Source organism: Muntiacus reevesi, chromosome 21, assembly GCF_963930625.1.
Source record: "Muntiacus reevesi chromosome 21, mMunRee1.1, whole genome shotgun sequence".
NCBI lineage: Eukaryota > Metazoa > Chordata > Mammalia > Artiodactyla > Cervidae > Muntiacus > Muntiacus reevesi.
Window position 1 is genome coordinate 6,369,721 of NC_089269.1, and position 23,969 is coordinate 6,393,689.

Below are 23,969 nucleotides of genomic sequence, written 5' to 3' on the forward strand. Positions count from 1 at the left end.
TATGCATGACTCAGCAGTATCGCCTTGCTTCCATGGCTGCCTGGCTTTCCTCCACAGGCATTTCCCACCATGATCTCCTCCCTCACATCCCCTTGATCTGTCTCTCCGCAGTCAACAGCATCCCTTGCTCTGGGATTGCTCCACAATCTCTAAACCCCAGCTCCCAGCCATTGAGCCTTCCAGGGGACCAGCGTTCCTGGATATGTATGGGGTATGTTTGGGGATGTGTCCGGGGTATGGATGGCTGCAGCAAGGACTGTCTGATTCTCATTCCATCTAGGCTGCCACAGATCAACTGTTTCCCTCCCAGCCTTAAATGTTTCTCCTCTGACTCAGATAATTGCCTTGATGTAGGGATCGAACCATTGTTTCAGTTCCCCCACTCAAGAAGGGCAAGTCCAGTCCTACTAACACTCCTGTTTTTTCCCCTAGTTCCTTCATCCTACTGAACTTGGTATGGCTTTATATATTCTTTTCCACTGGCCAGGTACTCCTGTCTGTTCTCAGCTGGTGTTCTGCATGCACTCCTGTGTCTGAAGGTGTATTCCTGATGTATCCATGGAGAGAGATTTACTCCACGTCCTCCTACTCCTCCACCATCTTGTTCTCCCCAGTTGAAATTTTAAATAAGGCTTATTGTTAGGTACACTGTCAGCAGATACCACTTTTAAAAAACACAGCATAAACACATCTACGGAAGTATAATCTTTCAGATGGAAAGTAGTTTCTATAAAAAACTACTGTCATAGTATGATTTGTATGAGGAAAATCCAGTTCAATAGAACCTTTACTGTACTAGGTTCCAAGCACTGACAGGAGATACAGAGATGAATAATGAGCTTACAATTCAGCTTGAGGTAGAGGTAATATGCACTCAAGTATGTGACGATATGACACAGCAGCACGAAATCAGCACTTGGTGGTAAATGTGCTGTAGATTAGGAGCTCAGGAAATGTTTGCTGAAAAACTAGAGCAAAGGCTACAGACAGAGGTACAAGCAAAGACTTACAGGAGAGTGGAGAACAGAACCAAGCTGGGTTTCAAGGCAATAATGAAGGCTTTGTATGGGAGGTGATATCTGTTTGTGGCCCCTGATGGTTGAGAAGGATTGTGATAAGTGGAAATGTTGGTAAAACTTCTGTCACATAAGCAAAGGCAAAGAGGTGAGAGAGGGTGGGGGATTTCACAGTGGTGAGTAAAATGGTATCAATGGTTAAAACACATGGAAGATAAACCTATACAAGTAATTTAGGCTAGCCTGGAGAAGGAAATGGCAACCCACTCCAGTCTTCTTGCCTGGAAAATCCCATGGATGGAGGAACCTGGTAGGCTACAGTCCATGAGGTCGCAAGGAGTTGGATACAACTGAGCGACTTCACTCACTTCACTTATGAAGGACTATGCCTGCCATACTAAGTGAAGAGAAAGTGCTAGTCTTTGCAACCCCATGGACTGTAACCTGCCGGGCTGCTCTGTCTTTGGAATTCTCCAGGCAAGAATTATGGACTGGGTAGCCATGCCCTTCTCCAAGGGTTCTTCCCTACCCAGGGATTGAACTCGGGTCTCCTGCATTGCAGGTGGATTCTTTACCATCTGAGCCACCAGGGAAGTCCATTTCGTTTGGTGATTTAGATGTATTCATTCATTAGTTCAATCAACATTCAGAGATGACAAAGCTTATTAGACATTATTAGCGTTACTGTGTGCGTGTGTGTGCTAAGTTGCTTCAGTTGTGTTCAACTCTGTGCGACACAATGGACTGTAGCCAGTCAGGCTCCTCCTGTGTCCATGGGATTCTCCAGGCCAGAGTACTGGAGTGGGTGGCCAAGCCCTCCTCCAGGGAATCTTCCCTACCCGGGGACTGAACCCACGTCTCTTAAGTCTCCTGCGCTGGCAGCCATGTTCTTTACCACTAGCACCACCTTGGAGACTGCCATACTGAGTTGGGACTCTATCCTATGGCAGTGGGGATTTGCCCACCTTGTCCTTCCCATTGGTTTTTCATGTTATAATCACAATTTGTTGATTGTTTGCAACATTATTTTTAATACTTGTTTCACCTACTAGGTTATAAGCATCATGAGGGTAGGGACCATGCCCTGAGTTGTCACTGTGTATCCACAGTGCCTGCCACATTGTAGGCCTTCAAAAACTCTTGTTGAATGAAGTGAAGAAGCATGTGTCTCAGTTTCTCATTAATATAAAAATATACATTATCACATAGAAAAGTGGAGTTTCCTCAGACTGTTTTGTTGAGTTATATTTAGATGAAAATTCAATTCAGGTCGAGTTAAAGCTTTTATTAGTTGGACAGATAACTTGCCAGGGAGAAGACAGAAGAAGTTATTTTAAAGAATGATGATGGACTTTGAAAGCTCAGATGAAGAATCTATGTGTGAATGAATCGGCAAAGGACTAGTACTTCAGCAACTATGATTCTGTGAACTGAAAGCCTGATGAGAGGTCTGTTCTGCTATCATGTGCAAGTGCTGGTAGGCACTTCTCTATCTACTCCCTTTAGTCATCTATGAAAAGAAAACAAATCTTGCTTTTTTGGAAACAATTTAGGATAAGTAGGCTAAAATAGGATTTTTAAGTTTTCATTTCATGTGAAAGTGTTAATCGCTCAGTTGTATCTGACTCTTTGCGACCCCATAGTCTGTAGCCCTCCAGGCTCCTCTGTCTATGGGATTTTCCAGGCAAGAATACTGGAGTGGGTTGCCATTTCCTTCTCCAGGGTTCATTTCATGTAATTTAGAGTAAAATCTTTATTTACTTGCAATGTTGGTAGCTCAGCTGGTAAAGAATCCACCTGCAATGCAGGAGACCCGGTTCAATTCCTGGGTCAGGAAGCTCCCCTGGAGAAGGGATAGGCTATCCACTCTAGTATTCTTGGGCTTCCCTGGTGGCTCAGCTGGTAAAGAATCTGCCTGCAATGCAGGAGACCTGGGTTCGATCCTGGGTTGGGAAGATCCCCTGGAGAAGGGAATGGCTAACCACTCCAGTATTCTAGCCTGGAGAATTCCATGGACTGGATAGCCTATGGGGTACCAAAGAGTCGACAGGACTGAGCGACTTTTACTTTCTTCACTACTTTAGCTTTTAAAGAGCAATATAGGCTTTAAAGTCCAGTGTTAGAGCCTACCTTTCAAAACCTAAATGTATCTAAATCAAATCTAATAAAATTGCACTGAAATTCAATTAAACTGTTGCATGCTTTTTTTTTTTTAACTACAGCTGACCACTGAGTTATTATGCAGCTGCAGCCTTTTGCCTAATCCTTCTGCTCTCTCTTTCTTCCTGATATCCAGGTGATAAAATGAGACTTCTCTTTCTTTAGGGTTCTGAGTAGCTAGTATCTCTTAAACATAACCACACTGTACCATCTCTAAGCACTGGATTATTGGTTACTGGTCCAAAGATCTCATGAGCAATGATTACAGAAAGTTATTCCACAGGCAATTCTATCTACTGGTTATATTCCCTCACTTCATTTCTTTTTCCCTGTGGAGCAAACTGGATAAATGATCCCAGGCCAGAATAGTTCTCAGAGGAAAAGTAGCACAGTTGTTATCGTGAGAAGTTGCTGCTTTCTCTCTAACTTGCCCCTGATGCCAGACACACTCTGATCTGTTCAACATGAAAATGAACAAACAGAGAAGTCGCTTGGTTGTGAATCTTAATATTCAACTGTCACCACAGTGCCCTCCAGGGTGTGCACCCAACATGAGACTCAAAAGCAACCAGCTGGTTACTCTATTCCCCAGAGTACTGCCTTACATCTCCTTCAGAGCTTTAACTCCTCTCCTACATGTTTCCCAAGCATTATGGGTAAAGTGAAAGATTTAGAAACATTTTCTCAGAACAGTTTCTAACATCTCTTTCCATTTTGAAACAAAGAAACACTCATAATGAATTGGATTGTAATGAATCATGTCTAGAGAAACCTTACTGTAATGGATCACAGCTAGAAGTGTTGTTGGGTACAAAGGACTTATTAAAAATTTTGATCTATATCTCCAAGCAAAACTGACATTTGCCCAAAGAACGCTGTGAATTCTAGTGTCACCAGGGAGAAGTTCAAATTAGTTTCCCATTTCTACAACGCACTGGGTACATCAGTAATATAGACAGTCAGGAATTACAAAAGAATTGAAATAAAGGTCTATTTTCTATATATTTATTATTTTCAATCTACTGGAATAAATGTAACTTTGGGAGCACCTGGAGTATAAAAGAGAGTTAAAAAGTATGTTTAGGGTGATTTTGAAGCTATGTTTCCAGAAAATTTCTGTCCTTCTGTACAGAGACCATTAAAAAACTCTTGGTGGTATCTACCTCCTCCTCCAAAGTTGAGTCTATTCAACTTTGTGTTGCTTGGGTTGAGGGATTAAGAATACTCTGTAAATTAAAAGATACTTAATCTATACTTTTATAGGCCAAATGAAAACCTTTTAAACTTCAAGAATACTCTAATATTTTCTTAAAATATAAAACAATTTGTTACTTTAAGGTGTATGTGTTGTTGTTATTGTTTAGTTGATAAGTTGTATCTGACTTTTTGCGACCCCATGGACTACAGCATGCTAGGCTCCCCTGTCCTTCACTATCTCCCAGAGTTTGCTCAGATTCATGTCCATTGAGTTGTGATGCTATCTAAACATCTCATGCTCTGCTGCCCCCTTATTCTTTTGCTTTCAATCTTTCCCAGCATCAGGGTCTTTTCCAGTGAGTTGGATCTTCGCATCAGGTGGCCAAAGTATTGCAACTTCAGCTTCAGCATTGGTCCTTCCAATGAATATTCAGGGTTGATTTCTTTTAGGTTTGACTGATTGGATCTCCTTGCAGTCCAAGGGACTCTCAAGAGTCTTCTTAAGCACCCCAATTCAAAAGAATCAATTCTTCGGCCCTTGGCCATTTTTATGATCCAACTCTCATATTCGTATATGACTACTGGAAAAACTATAGCTTTGACTATACAGACCTTTGTCTGCAAAGTAATGTTTCTGCTTTTTAGTAGGCTGTCTAGGTTTGTCAAAGCTTTTCTTCCAAGGAGCCAGCATCTTTCAATTTCATGGCTGCAGTCACCATCTGAGGTGATTTGTAGTCCAAAAAATAAAGTCTGTCACTGTTTCCATTGTTTCCTCATCTATTTGGCATGAAGTGATAGGACTGGGTGCCATGATTTTCATTTTTTGAATGTTGAGTTTTAAGCCAGCTTTTTCACTCTCCTGTTTCACTTTCATCAAGAGGCTCCTTAGTTCTTCTTCACTTTCTGCCATTAGAGTGGTAACATCTGCGTATCTGAAGTTGTTGATACTTCTCCCAGCAATCTTGATTCCAGTTTGTGATTCACCCAGTGCAGCCTTTTGCATGGTGTACTCTGCATATAAGTTAAATAAGCAGGGTGACTATATACAGCCTTGATGTATTCCTTTCCCAATTGGGAACCAGTTCATTGTTTTATGTCCAGGTCTAAGTGTTGCTTCTTGACCTGCATATAGGTTTCTCAGCAGGCAGGTAAAGTAGTCTGGTATTCCCAGCTCTTTAAGAATTTTTCACAGTTTGTTGTGAATACACAGTCAAAGGCTTTAGCTTAGTCAGTGAAGCAGAAGTAGATGTTTTTTCTGGAATTCCCTTGCTTTCTCTATGATCCAACGAATGCTGGCAACTTGATCTCTAGTTCCTCTGCCTTTTCTAAGATCAGCTTGTAAACCTGTAAGTTCTCAGTTTACACACTGCTGATGCCTTTCTTGAAGGATACTGAGCAGAATCATTTGAAATGAGCACAGCTGTGTGGTAGTTTGAACTTACACATAAGAACTATACAAAAAAGTTCTTAACGACTGGGATAACCACAATGGTGTGGTATCATTCATCTAGAGACAAACATCCTGAAGTGCAAAGTCAAGTGGACCTTATGAAGCATTGCTACAAACAAAGCTAGTGGAGGTGATGGAATTCCAGCTGAGCTATTTCAAATCTTAAAAGATAATGCTATTAAAGTGCTGCACTCAACACATCAGCAAATTTGGAAAGCTCAGTAGTGGCCACAGGACTGGAAAAGGTCAGTTTTCATTCAAATCCCAAAGAGAGCAATGCCAAAGAATATTACAAAAAAGATGCACACGAATATTTTGTTAATACCACAAATTGAAGACATTTAGATAGAAGACAGAGGTTTATCACTCCCAACAGTTACAATTAATAGATCCATTCAAGATTTTAACACTGTAGGACATATTTAATATTGTAGGGCAAAGGGTAACATCAGATATGCAGATGTTACCACTCTAATGGCAGGACCAAATTTGGGTTCACTCTGATGGTCTCTAGTATATCTATTGAAATCACATTATTTAAGAAAATAGAGTGCAATTTATTTGAAAAGACAGCAGAGTTAGACTATGAGAAAAGGCCTTTCAAGTGAAGTTAGTAAAGAAGAATAAATTGACTTACAGTGAACTGTGATGGCTGCTGAAGCAATCATGCTTCTTTTGTCTACCAGGGAGCATTTATAGTCTCCTGTTGCATTGCGTTTCACATCTGTCAGTGTGTAAGTATTTGAACTTCTAATTCCTTCAGGCTGTCCCTTTTGATAGAGGCAAAAACATCAGATGATTATACTTGGTAGCTACAATAAGAACAGCTGTATTTGTTGATAAAAATGACATTTTTCTCAGATAAGAAAAACAAGGAACATGTTTCTTTGATTGGAAAAATGATATTAGATTTTGTATGATCTGAATCCTGGGAAAATAATTGATAATTTGATTCTAAGGAAATTGAGAAGGTAATTTACATTGTTTTGATGGCATATATTTTGACATTATGGCTTGTGTTAAAGTAAAATTAAAAAATAGCCAATATTTTATTTTTACATTTATCTCTTAATTTGACAAAAAGAGTTGAGGGAGCTTAAAAGAAAATATAAAATATATTCAAATTAAAGAAAGAAAGCAAGGAGGGAGAAAAGGAAGGAAGGAAGAGAGGTAGAAGGGGAGGGAAGGAGGAAGGAAGGAAGGAAGAGGGGAGAAAAGAAATTTTTAAAAGAAAAAAGAACCAGGAACTAAGAATTAAAAAATATATTTTGAGTATTAGGAGTATATATTAACAAAAGACATAGTGACTCATAAAACTAAGACACAAATTTGGCTCTGTAATCCCTGAAAATCAAGGTAGAAACGTAATTAGTTTCAAATTTTCATTTGCATATCAGACAAAAACACTATGTCAATTTATTAGGATATATAGAATCTTCTGTCAACATTTAAGTATAAAAGTGAAAGTGAAAAGTGTTTAGTCTCTCTGTTGTGTCCAACTCTTTGAGATCCCATGGACTGTAGGCTATCAGGTCCTCTGCCTGAAGAATACTAGAGTGGGTTGATATTCCCTTCTCTAGGGGATCTTGACCCAGGAATTGAACCTGGGTCTTCTGCATTGCACGTAGACTCTTTTCATCTGAGCCACTAGGGAAGCTCCTTAAAGTAAAAAGAAATCACTTATACTGGTTTTCTGAGTAGTCAGTGGTTGATAGTCTAAGGCATTACTGAGCAAGCAGTGGGCGGCATTATGAACAGACCCCTGCAGTACGAGCTGCATATGGCTTCTCCCAAAGGAATGTTCTGTCAAACACAAACCCGAGAAGGCTGTGGGAGAGCCAGCAAGTGTCCTCAGACATAGGTCTCATCTAGTCTGCCTCCACAACACTATGACATCTAGAACACAGCCAAATTATCCTCTAGACATCAACCCTTTCAGTTCCAACACTGATAAAAGCTAAGAAAGTGGCCTTTCATGACCGTGTATGATGGCAAGATATAGCCCACTGCTTTCCTCTATCACGCTAAATACAGTGGCAACGCAAGTGTCCCTGTACTGGGAATTCAGGACATGTTTAGCAACACCCTCTGTGTGGATTTAGAACCCACAGCAAACCATTTGCTATCATCATCCTACATTTTATGTTTGTCTGCTTAAGAAGAGCAGATTCTTACAGTTTATTTGGATGATGAAAATTTGAGTTTCAACCATGATGGTTTCCTATGATCAGCTCTTCTCCTCTTTGTCTCTGATTCCACTTAACACTGAATTAAAAAAAGCAAAGGCGCCGGCATACGCCAAAAAACTTTTAAAGGACGTTCCACAGGTTTCCGTTGTCTCCAAGAATAACATCCTTTCTCACTTAAGCGGCCCAAGAACATACAATTCTTAATGTCAGCCAACTGCCAAACAACAGGACAGAATGATAGCAGTCTAGCTCAAGTAAAAATCCTGAATCACTTACTGGCAAGTAAAACAAAAACTCCTCAGGAGGAGGGTTACCATTCCCCAGGCATTTAAGAGTGATGTTGTCCCCTTCTTTGATGGCATTTTTTGATGGCAGCACTTGGATTGTCACCTGCTCTGTGGGATCTGCAAGCATCACAAACACAAGTTAACCATTTCATCAAGCACCAAATTACTTTGTACATATAATGTGACTAAATTATACACAATTTTCTCAAGAAGCTAGTAATGGTAATTACTTAAATGTATCTTTTTATAGAAGGACTGAAGTTAATAGCTACTTGCTGTAACAAGTACTAATCTTGGTTAGAGCAAACTACAAAGAAGCTCTGTTAACATAAAAATCAATTTCTTCTTAGCAAAATGTCTTTAGCTGAAATAGGAATGACCATAATTATTTTATGTGTAAAAGACCAGTAGGAACAATCTCATTGTATAATCTCATTATAAGGACATTTAACTATATTACACATATCTTACAGTTTGAAAAGATTGCTAGAAAAAGAACTAAAACTATGAGGCACCTCCACACTCATATTACACAATAATATCTTATAAACTAAAAAGGGACATAAGCCAAATAATATCAGGAAGATTTTTGGTATGCAGGAGAGCAGATTTGCTTTCAGAAAGATGAATCCCATGAACAGAGGGAGACACTTAATAAAATACAATCAACAGAACTGTGAATGTTTTGTAATTCTTTTCTGTTCATTGGAGCCAAGATGCAACTTCAAATTCCATTTTGGTCATTTTTAAGGAGAAAATAGGGCTAAAGGGTATTCTTTGGTCAAGACTACTGCTCAACAGTAGAATGCTAAAGGAATTAAAAGCTGGATGCACACTGGACCATATCTACCCAACAGGAAATCAAAGGAGGCTGTGCTGGCAGTTATAAATGACCCACTTTCTAATATATTCACTTGTTATGTAGCTGGTAATACAATGAACAATGAATTTTGAAATCATATAATGTAAAGGTTTATTTTAGAGAGTCTTTTCCACAAGGCTTAATAACTACTGAGGCATGTGTCTATATTTCCAAACTGGCAGCACTAAAAATAATCCATCTATGAAGACTTACTTTGCTATTAGCTAATAAAGTGAGATGAATAAGTGGTAGACTTTAAAGCTGTTTTTTCTTCTATCTCTTGCAATCATTTACTTGTCTTGCTAAGATTAAAGGCAGGAAAAAAAAAAAAGAAACCCAGAAGGGTTGTTTTAGATTGCCTCTGACTTTTTTTCATGCTTGGGCATTTCTGAATATTTGCCTAGAAGGTTCTGAGGCTAAAGAGTAATTGACTTGATATACTTTTTCATTTTTCTGAATTTGCCTGAGGTAGTTCCCTGACCAGTTCTCAGTGCAGTGGGAAAGTAAATAAAGTTTGTCCCCCGCTGGCCTTCCACCTCTAGGCCTCCCTCACTCATTCACATGGCCCTTCTCTGCCTGGTTTGGTCTGTCTCACATTATTGCAGCACGTCTCTGACCAAAGCTGACACCAGAACAGCTAGGAATCATAATCGATCTGACTTTCTGCTTTATTTTAACCCTGCTTCTCTGGATCCCTTCTTCAATAGACTCTGCTCTGTACTGGAGAGTTGAAGATCTAGATTGAGATCACGGGGTTAATGTAACACGTTGGAGTTCTAACAGTGGCTTTCTGGATGCCCGCTAATGTGCGTCCAACAAAATTAATGATCTCATGCTCTCCCTTTGACTTTGAATTTTACTCTATTAGTAAATCATCAGTCTGCCAGTTACTCTGGCTTTCTCCTTTGCCCTCTCTTATCCACTCAGTCACCCAATCTTAATGACTAATCCTTATATTCTGCATTTGATTCTTCCCTTCTATTCTCCCAACACTTTCTTTGTAAAGGCTCTAATTAATCTACATCTGAAACATTGCCACTAAACGTCATTCAGTTCCTCACTGTAAGCCTTTCTCTTTTTACATCTTTACACATACTTTCTCTAAATCAGTTTTGGAAATAGTGCTTTGACTATTACAGTGATATTTAAAAGTCTTCATGCATTCTCAGAGAAGGCAATGGCACCCCACTCCAGTGCTCTTGCCTGGAAAATCCCATGGACGGAGGAGCCTGGTGGGCTGCAGTCCATGGGGTCGCTAAGAGTTGGACACGACTGAGCGACTTCATTTTCACTTTTCCCTTTCAAGCATTGGAGAAGGAAGTGGCAACCCACTCTAGTGTTCTTGCCTGGAGAATCCCAGGGATGGTGGAGCCTGGTGGGCTGCCGTCTATGGGGTCATACAGAGTCGGACACGACTGAAGCGACTTAGCAGCGGCAGCAGCAGTATGCATTCCCAAAAAGCAAAGATTGAAATAAAAATTTCTTAATCTGGTATTCATAACTGCTTTGAACTTACTTTGGGTAAGAATCATATATCTCACTACTCCATAAATACCCCTACATAATAACCAAAAGGGTCTACCCAATTTTTCTTTTTCTCATTTCTCCATTTATCTTATGTTCATTTATTTGGTTAATACTTGTTTAGTTCAAGTACATAGTGCTGGAGTTACAAAGTTGAAAACAGCAATTCCCTGCCCTAAGTGAACTCTCTTATTTATGATGATGTCAAATTTATAAATTAAGACTGAAACAACATTAAAACTGCCTAAGACGCATAGGCATAGTAGTCACTGGTAGCTTATAGATTCACCAGATGAGGAAGCTTCTGGTAGGAGCTGGCCCCAGAGCTAGGTTTTGAAAAATAAGATGTTTGCTGGATAATAAAGATGACAGCATGACAGCATATGAATAGGAATGTACACAGTATTCTACAGGAGGAATCTGGAAAATAGAACAGATTAGAGAAGGCAGTGAAGTGGCGAAGGTTGGAAAAGGAAAGGACCACGGCTATAGGAGACTCAAGGCATTTTGAAATTGAGAATGTAAAGATCACCTTGAGAGATCTGGGGAGTTGCTGAAGAGTTTTCATCACAGGAGTAACATGTTCACATTTGTGTTTTAGAAAGATATGTCTGGCAGCAGCTTGCAGGGCAGTTTCGGGTGAATAGACAGGAAAACTATTTTTGAAGCTGTTACAAAAATACCAGCAATGAGGAATGGTGGCATAATCTTAGGCAGTGTCAAAAGGCACAATTAGATACACACAGATTAAAGAGGTGTACTGTGAATCAGATATACACAGATGAAAGAGGTAAGTTCTATAAAACTTTCCAGATGAATTGATCACATTTCTTTTTCTTGAATGTATACTTCTGTACTTTTCATTTAGCTCCTCCTTCTCTTCTCTGAAGTCATCCTGGAGCAATGAAAATCGCTCAGTCGTATCCAACTCTTTGCGACCCCATGGACTATACAGTGCATGGAGTTCTCCAGGCCAGAATGCTGGAGTGAGTAGCCGTTCCTGTCTCCAGTGGATCTTCCCAACCAAGGGATCAAACCTAGGTCTCCCGCATTGCAGTACCAGCTGAGCCACCAGGGAAGCCCATGAATACTGGCATGGGTAGCCTATCCCTTCTCTGGTGGATCTTCCTAAGGCAGGAATCAAACCGGGGTCTCACGCCTACTGGATGAGAAACTCGAGAGCCAGGTCCAGTAGTCTGTATTCTAGCAAGTCCTTCAGGGATTCTGACGCCACTGAGTCTGGGGATCACTGCTCTCGGACCCTGAACTTTCAGGACTCTTCACTGAGTCTCTGCGGCACTTACAGTCACAACCTTGCACTGATAATTTCCTTCCGATGCATGTATCTTCTCTATTGGAGAAACCCCTTGAATGTCAGGACTGTGTCTTAAACACTTTTGGGTCTTCGCTTTGAAGGCCAGCACTGCATACATTGTGCCTTCTCAAAAGCTCTGCCAAATGTGCCCCACACAGCCAGCCGCAGTAAAATCATTTCCTTCTTATTCATCCAAGGACTTTTCTGCCCATCTATTTCCCCATGCCTGATATTCACATATATTCTGTCCTTCCTAAGCCAATTTTCCAATCCTTTTCACTGATCTTGATGTTCTTTTCCTATCTTGTACTTCTGTGCTTACACCAAGATAGTTTATTTCCAATTGAATATCTCTGAATAGAGTTCTGCTTCCACATACAGAAATAATAGTTTGATTTTAGATAAGCTGTACATGATGAAATCCTCTCAATCCTTGCCTTTAAATCAAGTTGAAACTTGTTTACAAAGTTTAAGGCAAAACATCTCATGATGTTTAGAGCAAGTGGAATTTCAGTTTTGCTCTTTATATAAGATTCTTCACTTTATGGAACCCAAATAGAAATGTAGCTGAGATAAAACTCTTTGAAGGTTTAATGGGCATTTCTACCCTTTCTCTCAAATAGTTGTAGAAGTATTAGGTTATTCTACAACATATGACAGTATTATGGGAATTTCTAACTCATTAAAAATAGTAAAATATTCTGTATCATTCTCTGAAATATATCTTGTCTATATGCTTATTAGGTAAAAATGATAATAGTACTTACTAACAAGCATTTAATGTGCTACATGTTGTGCTATTTTAGATGTTTAATTTCATTGAATCTCCATAACACCACCATGAGTTAAGTATTATATTTATCTTATTTCAAAATATGAAAACAGACAAAGTAGTTAAGCTTCTTTTCTAGAAATACATAGTAACTAACAGCAATGAAACTGGATTGCCAGCATCTTTACTCTAAATCATATTATCTTGACTTCCATCTTACAGGAAGGAACACAGCATTGGAGAAAAGCATTCTAATCCAGTTGCTAAAGCTAATTTAGGGCAAGTCTCTGGGTCTTATTTTGCTGTTAAATAAAATAATGGACTTAGATCAGATGATCAAGAAATTTCCTTTGTAGTCTAATATTCCAGGTTTTAAAATCTGTGGTATAAAGTCAAACAAAATACCTTGGAATTCAACATTCTATCTAACATATGCAATTGATTGCACTATTAAAATATTTCTCGTTAGTAAAATGGAAATTCCATATCTAGAAAACCAATCAGTCATAAGTCTCTATTCATCTGTCATTCATTCAGAAAACCATCAGGCGGCATTCCGAACTCCTACAAAGTCCATGACTATGTGCCAGGGTGGAGAATTAACAGAAGAAATCAGACTAAGTTAGAGAATACAGAGGAGACGATTATAAACAACAAAGTAGAGGCTGAAAGCTATCATAAGATGGGTGAGCATTTATTCTATAGGTCTTGCAAAGAGGAAGATATTACTTGGGTACTATGGAATAGGGATGGGAGTTTGGAAATAGATTCCAAAGAGCTTTTGAATTGGGACTTAAAATAACATTGGAACATTTTTTTTAATACATTAAAATTGTATAATTGTGTTGAGTTACTTACAGTAAATATCAAAAACTGCTTGTTCAGAGTAAACTGTTTTCTGGCCAGACGGTCCATAATATGTCACAGAGCAGGTGAATGGCATTTGTATGTCAGCCTTGGATGTCTTGTACTCCAGGGATGAAGTCATGGTATAGAGCTGAGTTACTGGGTCCATTTGCTTTCTAAAAATTATGACCACCGCTGAAGAAAATAAAGAACACTAATGGTAGGATCTTTCATCGGAAAATCACAGCCCTTAATTAACTGTCATAGCAACTTTGAGAAGTGGTTTTGTCCTTCTTACTGCATTTAACAGGAGGGAAAATTGACATGTAGTGAGGTAGATGTCTTTTCAAAAGCATGAATCAGAGACATGGACAGAAATAGAATCCTGGGAATTTTATCTCCCACTCACTTTAATTAACTTCTAGAACATGCCATATACAGAAATAATTTTCTCTGCTCTTGATTCTTCTGCACAAGGTCTAAAATGAAGTTTTAAAAAAATCCCTTACTTTCGAAACATCCCACCCTCCCCTTCTCCCACAGAGTTCAAAAGTCTGTTCTGTACTTCTGCGTCTCTTCTTCTGCCCTGCATATAGGGCCATCGTTACCATCTTTCTAAATTCCGTATATATGTGTTAGTATACTGTAATGTTCTTTATCTTTCTGGCTCACCTCACTCTGTATAATGGGCTCCAGTTTCATCCATGTATATTATCTGTGGTGAAACAGACCACCAGCCCAGGTGGGAGGCATGAGTCAAGTGCTCGGGCCTGTTGGGCTGGGAAGATCCAGAGGAATCGGGTGGAGAGGGAGGTGGGATGGGAGACCGGGATGGGGAATTCGTGTAACTCTATGGCTGATTCATATCAATGTATGACAAAACCCACTGAAAAATAAAAATTAAAAAAAATAAAAAAATAAAAAAAATAAAAAAATCCCTTACTGATTTAATGGATACTTAAGTAACAAAGAATATAGAGTCATAAATCAAAAGAGGACAATGCATTTAGGCTCAGGATAGTCTAAAGAATGCTTAGACAAGAGAAAGGCAAAACAGGTCCCCTGGATTTATTGCCCACTTCTTACCCACCTCCTTCAAGAGGCTGCAGAACTTTTCCATGCCTGTACCACGTGATGTTGCCATCTGGATAGCTGTCTTTTGAAACGCACTCACCCAACTGCAATATAGAGAGAAAACATTACAACCTTGGTTTCATCAGGGGTTGTCCACTTGAAAGCCCCAGACTCCTCAAGGGATGCAGAGCTCCTCCAGTGATTTCCTGACCCATTCATTTTATAAGTCCCAACTAAGGACTGAATGAATGCACTCTTACATAAAAACAATGTCTTGTGTTTAAAATTATAGTCTTGCCCATTTTAAAATGCGCAGTAGATGCTGCCACCATTAATAAAATCACATTCATTTAAAAGCATTACCCAATTCATTTTGACAGTATTCATTTTTAACATTAACTAAATAACATAACTGCATTAACGTTGGCTATTACCATGGTTGACAGATCTGCATTTGAAAGAGTCATTAACGGTGTTAAAATGAGGCTGCCTCTCTAACTTCATGCTACATTTCAGATGACATATACTTACCATGAACTGTAATCCTTACCACTGTACTTCACATGTGTTTTTAATATGTGTGTGTGTGTCTGTGCATGCGCGTGCATGCTCAGCCACGTACAATTCTTTGCAACCCTGTGGACTGTAGCCCGCCAGGCTCCTCTGTCCATGGGATTCTCCAGGCAAGAATACTGGAAATGGAATAGGTTGTCATTTCCTACTCCAGTTTTTAATATTTAGTGTTTATCAAATAATATTATGCAGTCAACTTTAATCTGATTCAAAGAATTTTGAACTTGCTTTTCCCTCCAATAAAAGAAATTTGGGCTATTTTAATTAGTGAAAGTAAGATTATGAATCAAGTGATATGCTCACATATGGAACTCCAGTTTTGTCCTTCCTTCAAATCTCTGCTAATATGATTGTACAAATCTGATCTTATCCCTTTTCTTCAACTTTTCAATGGTTTATCAGTAAGATAGAGACCAAACATTATACATGATGGAAGGTTTGTCATAATCCAGCCTCTCTTAACTTTCGAGATTCACCTCTTACTGGACTCTCTTGCCCACTGGCTGAGCATCCAAAATTCCCGCAGTGCAAATAATGTGTTTCCCAACCATGCCACTTCCTTTCACATGGTATTATTTCATATTGTTGGAAAGCCCTTTCTGTCTGTGGTGTGCAGAAAATGTACTCATCTACCATGACTTCATTAAACATTCAGTTCATTCAAACAAGAAAGACTTACGCTTTTTTAAAAAAGAAACTCTCATCTCCTTCTCCTCCCTTCAGAAATAACCACGCCTTCCCCTCTGTCTCCTTTCTACCTTGTGTGGACTTTCTGACTGGTATCTGGAACACTGTCAACTCCACAGAGCAAAGTCTATCTTATTTGTCCTGGCATCTGAGGACAAGTAAAGGCATTCAACAATAGGCTAAGGAAAGGCAATCAATCAAAAACAAGTTCTTACCTTTTTAAGCTGGTCTGTCTCAAGAAATGGGGCTCTGCTTACAATTTCAGGTTTAGATGGTTGCTCTAAAGTTAAACAGAGAAATATTTTAAGTGCACATGGAAGAAGAAAATGGACATTTGTGATTTGGTTTACAGAAAAATAATTAATTTACTCAAAGTAGAAAAATAAGCAACACAATAAAAATTTCTCATATAATCTATAATTAAGAAATCTGGTTAGCTACCCATTCCAGATATTTGCTTTATTACATTAAGTATTATTTTAAATGCTTACTACTTCTGTGAATAAAATATTGGTAACATCTTCTGGATGCTTTATAACAGTGAGTATGGTTCAGATGGTAACAGAGGTTAATGTATTAAAGAGGAGATATTATCTGCCGTTGATTACCCTGTGCACATTCTACTTACCAATAATTTCCAACTCTTTAGATGAAAACTGGAGTTCACATGAATTTGAATCACAGGGGCGCTTATTTAAAATGCAGATTTCTGAGCTCTACCAGGCCAACTGAATCATAATATCTAGGGGAAATCCTATAAACCTACTTTTAAAACAAGTTCCATTGGGGATTTTGGGGCACATATAGTTTAGGAATCACTGCTCTAAAATCAAGGGAAATATATAGTGGTTAAGGGATGTAGAAGCTCAAGTTTCCTATTATCTTAAACCTGGTCTTTTAAGTGAAGATATATTATGAAACTATAAATGTGAGAAAATCTTTCAAATTTGGAACCTAAGATAATGGACAGAGGCATTTTCAACATAGGAAGCTCTATAAGCATATATTCTAATAGAGGCTTTGGGAAAAACTGATTACAAATTGGATCAACATGGTATTATTTAAACTTATTTTATTCTAGCCTTTAGTTGTCTATCATTGATGAATTTTTTAACTTATTAATTAGTCTATATTAGTCTTATTAGCTCTAAGAATTAGTCTATAGAAAATGGATATGTTCTCACATTGTCATTGATTTTTGTTAGTCTTATGGACAACTATTCTATTCTCAAATAAATAAAGACAACCAGCTATCCTTTCTTTCATAATCTCACTGTCTACCATCACTGCACTTTTACTACCAAACTAAACTCGCTTTTCTATTATTATTATTCAGTTTGGAACTCAGTTATGACACATATTACCTAACCAGATCATTATAGGGAACATGAAAGAAGACAAAAAGTCTTTGAAATAGCAAAATGGGTATCACCAAGATTCCAGGCAAAAATAATGTAATCTTCTTCAAGTTAATATCCAGAGTTAATTTTCCCTTTGCAATTATTTTATATTAGAAGTTAGAACAATGAATAATAATAGTGAATTTGCCTATGTGTTGAACTTGCACTTCAATTATAGGAGGCCTGTTTACTATTAACTCTAGAAATATAATTTTCTTGATACAGCTTCCTGAAGAGCAATTATCTATATTCTAAATGCACAGACTGAAAAGAAAATATAAGAAAGATTAAAAAGTAAAAGAAAGATAGAAAAATAGAAAATAATAACAAACAATTACATTAACACAAATAAGAAGTGATCTGGCTACCTGACTGCTAAGAATGTGACCAAAAATTACGAAAAACTGAAAAAATACTCAAAATAAATAGCAATTTCTGGGAAATATGTAGCCTTCTACACATCAGCAAGTCTTAATTTTGTGACTATTTTAAAACAAAATCATTAATGTTCATAATTACAACTTGAGTTATTGATAAAACCTTAAATTATGTTCAGAATCCAGTGTTTTATGGCAAATGTTCAATGCCTTTGCGATAGGGCTGCATCCAAAATATTTAAACAGAACGAAAATCTTGGGGTTTGAGTAAGTGAAAGTTCTCTGGAAACTAAAGTCAGCCACTCAGTGACACCACTCTCAGAGCTCAAAAGAGGTAAGGTATTAAATTAATTTATGTGGTTGATTAAAAGTCAAGTTTAACAAGAAAAAAAGAGCAAAATAGTTTTCTGTTTCTCTTCAGTTACTATCTATGCCTGGAATATACATATAGATTGGAAAAGATCCTCTAAAATATTAGATTTTTAATAGAAAGTGCAAGTGGGCAGTTTTGTTAGGTTGCACTAATGTCTAGTTCATGAAAATCAGATGACAACTCGGTTAGACACATATTTCCTCTAATGTAGAATATACTCCTCTACTGTAATTTATAAACTGTGTAACTGTTAATACTGGTGTGTTCAAATTGTTGGTCTTTTCCACATGTCCATGTGCACTTGTTTCCATAAACACTGTCTAAAATTTATTATTTCAATAAAAGAAAGCTGCAGCAAACCCAGGGAAACCTGATGAAAGGATACTTAAAATTTAGTTCTCTTTGTACAGTTGTTCATTTTTCTATTTAGAAGAGAGAGTCATATTGAATATTGAGAAAGTAAGGCTAATAGCAATTGCATTTCTTTGAGTTATTTTCTCAAACTTTTGTTTCAAACATTTCATATTAAATACATATTTTGCAGGTAACTTTCATATCAGCGTGTAACAATCGATGAGTGTCGGTTAGAGGACCATAAAAGAGGATGTGTACTATTTTAGCAAAATTGCATATTGATTCCAAAGTGATTAAAAAAGCTTTATGTGAATTACATCTTAATATGATTCATGGATTCATAACTAAGTATAGAATTGAAAGGAAAAGTCAAGTCACAAATTTATTAGCATTATTAAAATAATTTTGTCAAGGGTTTCACAGCCAGGTGAGGATGAAGTGATGAAGACAAAACTGTTCTATATCACCCACAATGCACTAGAGTTATTCTCAAAAGCCACACAGAGGACAGACAGCTCAGTTTGGTATGGGAAGAGAGTAAGAGGCAGGTGTACTGGCTACAGAGAGTCAAGGATGCTTCTGTCTGTATTTTCTCGACAATCACCTCTTGATCTACTTTAAGTAATCATTATGAACATTAAATTATAGTTTATTTTCCTTATGAGATGGGAAGAGGTATTATTTTTTTTACATTTAAAGGATCAAAATGAAATATACAGGGTAGACCTCATTTGTTGAAAGGGTTATTTTCTGCTTCTTTCATTAAAAAAAAAAAAAGAAGTGGCTTGCAGTTGAATAATTTTCACAGGGAAGGTTTGAAGAGGGATGCTCAGTTCTGATAAATATTGAGCACAGTGTCCAAATGAAAGCTCTAAAATAACACTGTGATGTCAACCATTACTAGGAGAAGAGCTGGCTGGTCCAGGTAGACACCAGACTCCAAGTCACAGAAATAATCTTCCTTTTAACACCACACACTCCAGTGCCGAAGATTAGGCTGGATTGTGATTTTCAAAGGCTTTTTAGTGCTCAAGCCCTTCTCTCATTTTTTTTTCCCCCTGAACAAAATATCATGAAAAAACTTTGAAACACTGAGTGACTAGAATTCTAGTTAATCAAGTAGAAGCTGCTCCTCACTTTCCTCAGCCTTATTCATTAGCTCCTCAAGAGAATCCTAGGAACAGAGTGGGAAAACTCACTTATGGACGAGGAGAGACTCGCATGCCTTGCCCTGACTGGGGAAGTCACTTGTCCAAGGTCAGAAATTTGTAGCAGATCTAACAAAGCTAGATGTCCTGATGACCAGTTCAGTGATTTTCCTATTATACCGCCGACAGCCATTCAGCCATTTGGCTCTCTGGGCACGCATTCAACCTCTAAGACTTTTGCACAGTCACAACAATGAATCTTTGGGAGAACTTTTAAAGGTTTGCTCTTGCTAAGGGATAGTTTTATTAACTTCAAATGTACATTAAACGCAAAGGGTCTGATTTTAGTGCCATTTTAACTACCAAACAAACAAAAGTGCCTTAATACTGGTGACAAAGCAGGAGACTTATTTTGGATCTGGTCTGCTTTACTGGCATGATTTCTTGCATGAGAGATATAGCTTAGAACTGAATAAACAAACCTTCATCAGAGTAATAAAGTCATCACTCATGGCCTCTACTTTGAACGAAAACAGTTTGACTTTGCCTATAAGGCGGACATTCTGCAGTAAGCTGATTTGGGATTAGCTCACGTTAACCACACTCATTCTGTGGTACACAATGCATGTTGCTAGGTGACTCGTCAGAAGGAAACAGAGGACTGATTGATGAGCCTGGTAACTCTTAAGTGACTGCAATATATACATGCACAGAGTGAAAGCCTCCATGTCACAGCTGCTATTTGCTTCACAAATAACGATCCAAAGTAAATTCATTATTTTTAAAAAAAGCAAAGTCCCTATATGCTCTTTGCAGACTCTTTATCATGAGCTGTGCTGTTTATTTAATTGGACTTGGAGGGTCCCACAGTTTCTAGTATAAAACCCCTTTTTCAAAAATGTATAACTTATCTATTTAAATTCTCCCTGGCCCAGAGCCTGGAATGCAAATTCTGTTTCTGAGAATCACTTTGTTTTCAACAACATTCAAAAGAGAAGGGGGTAGGTAGCGGGAGCTGATTGTATGCAGGGTGTGAGATTGGTTTTACAATCATAGATATCCCTTACAAATTTTATCGAATTAAGCCAACTGAACTTCTGGGCATTTAAAAAATTATATTCTAAAATTTGTATTCTGAAAATGGAACAACCTGAATTTTCTCAACTTTCTTGTTTCTTTCTCAACTGTCTCTTCTTTCTCAACTGTCTTGATATTTGGTAATTTTAACATAATAACAAGAAATGTGACAATGACATCAATACACATAACCTTTAGAGTGATGTGACTTAATCTCTACCTACTGCAGTACATTCCTATATACTTATATTTATGACATCATGGCCTAATTAAAAGATTTTGGATGCTCTCTTTAGAAGAAGTGTTTCTAGCAGTGCAAAATTCATCTTCCTAATAACATAAAAGTGAAATAAAAGGAAAGAAAAAATACATGGAACTTTGGCAAATACAGGATGGAGATTATTTGGGGTGTCTACTAGAAAGGGGCATAACTGAGAAACACGTGGTACTTGGTTTGATCCATAAAATAACTGAGTTGAGTTGATGGTTTCTGGAAAGTGCCTTCTAAGCTGAAAGGTAATCAGCTGAAACATGTAATATGCTTTTACACGGTTCTTCTGGAGAACAAAGGCTTCTTTGATTGTATAAGCACTCTTTGAATCCTTGTCGTGAGCCCAAAGGAGCTTTGAAGTCCATATAAATGCTTAAGGGACTGTCCTACTTAGTTGCATGGGCTATTACAAGAGGAACAGGAAAAATCCAAGGTTACTTGCTGTAATAGCAAGGCCCTCTGGCTTTCTTTCTTCCCTGTTTATTTCAATAATTTCTAGGTGCTGTCAAGTTATCAGAAAACTGGAAAAAACTAAAAAGTGAGACCTTCTTCCCTAATTAAAAAAGACTGGCATTCTGAAGCCTTTGAGACCTATTTTTCTCCCTGTAATTTCTAAGATATTATGATGTAATGAAGGTGGGATATTTTATTTAAATATTAAAAGATAAAACATTTTAATTAGAACTTCTCAAGTCATTTATTTGCAGAGCTATTTGCACCCTCACATTAACTACATAGTATCATTAGCCAAAGTAACCTACAGTAATTATTCCAAGCTTCTTTACAACTTTCTCTTCTTCCAATCCTACTCTACTTTTCCCCCCTGATGGATTCCACATACACCACATAAAGAAGTGGTGAACTTCTTTATTTTAGGGCAATTTTCTAAACCACTTGAAAACTCTCAGAATGTAAATCAACAAGTATTAAGTGCTTAAGGTCAGAATGTGTGTGTGTACACATATACATATACAGAAAACTTAGGTCTCCTGCTTGCATTTTGTTATTGTTATACATCAAAATGGAAATTTTATATGGCTTAGCCTAATGCATATTTATGGATGCATTGATATGCATGAATATGTATATCAAAAATGTTCAAATTTTTCCATAACGTTGTACAGAAAATCCCGATGAACTTTCTGGCCAACCCAATATGATGTATCTATGTATTAGTATCTATCACATAACATTTATTTGTATATGTCAGTGAAAGTAAAACTTCACAGGCTCATTTTTATTTAACAGCGCTTCATATCACAGGAAATTTTATCCAACAAAACAACAGAATATTCTTTTATTCCCTCACTGCAAATAAAATAATATTCTGCTTCTTTGCTAGATAAAATTCTTATTTGAACTTCAGCTTTTTGTTTTTCTCACTGACAGCATGCATGAGCAGAACGAAGCTCTCTAGAAGTCCTCTTACATGATACCTGCTGTGGAGACACCACAGAGAGCTCAGCCTTCTTTCTAAAGAACATTTTCTAGGACCAATCATCAATCCCACTTAGCAGTTACACTCGGACTACTTACTGAACACCTTGACTACTGTGGGAGCCTCAAACACGTCGTCCTCAGTTACTAGCATGCACACAAATCTCTTTTCATCACTGATCCTTGCATTACTGATAGAGAGAGTGTAGTTTTCTGAGAGGTTCAATCTGTCTTTGTATTCGGGTACATCGTCGTACTGCACACTTTTCTTTGTAGAGGACCTGAAGGCAATAAATACTGGGGAGCCATCGGGCTTTTCCTAAAAGTTAAAGTAACAATACATTAAAAAACAGGCATATTTAGACATTTCAGAATTACAGTCAGAGCAACAAAATTTTCTTGGCCAGGTTATTCCATCAAAATTTGTAGTTCTGTCCAAGAAGAGTAATTTTGGATATGAGCGTCACATAAATCTTTGGTTACAAAGGATCACTCTTCGTAAGGGAAAAACTTTAAGCTCTTTTACAGGCATCGGTAAGTATACAAACATGAAAGGATGGAGCTTAAGGGATCCCATCTTTTCTTGCATCTGAAGGATAGAATTGGTATCTCTTTTGAAATTGACAAGGGTTGGCCTTATGTCTAATACAAAAGAAAAACAGGTGAAAACAAATGTGTTTTGTGTTATGTTACAAAAGGATTTTCAGCTAACTATCACAGCAACATACACTTGAGCTGCAAACACTCATTTAGAAATCCTAGGCAATTATCTTTAGCATGCTCGTTACTTTAATCTGTATACTTTATGTGCCCACACTTTTCAGTTTCAGTCAGAACTGACACAGCTGACCTTTACATATAACATAGTTTAATGAATCTTCATGGAGGAACAGTATATTTGCCCTTGCAAAAGGATCATGTCCATTAAAGCAATAGAATCCGATTAATCACTGAAACCCATGCTTTTGCTATCTGAGTCATAAAACTTAGCTCAGAGGGCTTTCATACAAAAACTTATTATCAGAATAAAATATAATCTGGCATATACACTTATGCCAAGAGCACTGAGACATACAATTCATTTCTTCCTTTGCTCTCACAAACATTCTCTTATTTAATAACAACAATCTAAAATAAGGGCCAATCTCTCTTCTACTTGGGGCTTCCCAGCTGGCACTAGTGGTAAGGAACCTGCCTGCAATGCAGGAGCCACAGGAGATGTGGTTCCATCCCTGGGTCGGGAACATCCCCTGGAGGAGGGCGTGGCAACCCACTCCAGCATCCTTCCTGGAGAATCCCATGGACAGGGGAGTCTGGCGGGCTACAGTCCATGAGGTTGCAAAGCGTTGGACACGACGGAGCAACTGAACACACATGTGTGTACTCTCTGCTACTAACCTCACAAGGTCTTGAAGAGAATAAAATATAATAAAACATGTTAAAGTGTATGACAAATTTCAAGGTGTTAAGAGAAGTAACATTTAAAAAATTATTTTATTTACTACTGTTAAGAACTCAAGGCTTGAGACCCTCCCAAAATTGTATGTCTAAGCCCTAACCCCCAGGGTGGACCTTTGTGA

General features: G+C 37.9%; 1 protein-coding gene across 2 annotated transcripts in view; it reads right to left on the reverse strand.

Annotated features, from left to right (window-relative positions):
• The window catches only part of ALCAM (activated leukocyte cell adhesion molecule), a 212,635-nt gene that overhangs the window by 32,440 nt on the left and 156,226 nt on the right, over window positions 1-23,969 (reverse strand). For both annotated transcript variants that reach the window (XM_065913576.1, XM_065913575.1), the window contains exons 3-8: window positions 22,489-22,708; window positions 16,168-16,232; window positions 14,709-14,796; window positions 13,631-13,813; window positions 8,289-8,416; window positions 6,461-6,593 (exon numbers count right to left, since the gene is read on the reverse strand). In XM_065913576.1, the coding sequence (XP_065769648.1) occupies window positions 6,461-6,593; window positions 8,289-8,416; window positions 13,631-13,813; window positions 14,709-14,796; window positions 16,168-16,232; window positions 22,489-22,708 (817 nt within the window). The remainder of the gene's footprint in view (window positions 1-6,460; window positions 6,594-8,288; window positions 8,417-13,630; window positions 13,814-14,708; window positions 14,797-16,167; window positions 16,233-22,488; window positions 22,709-23,969) is intronic.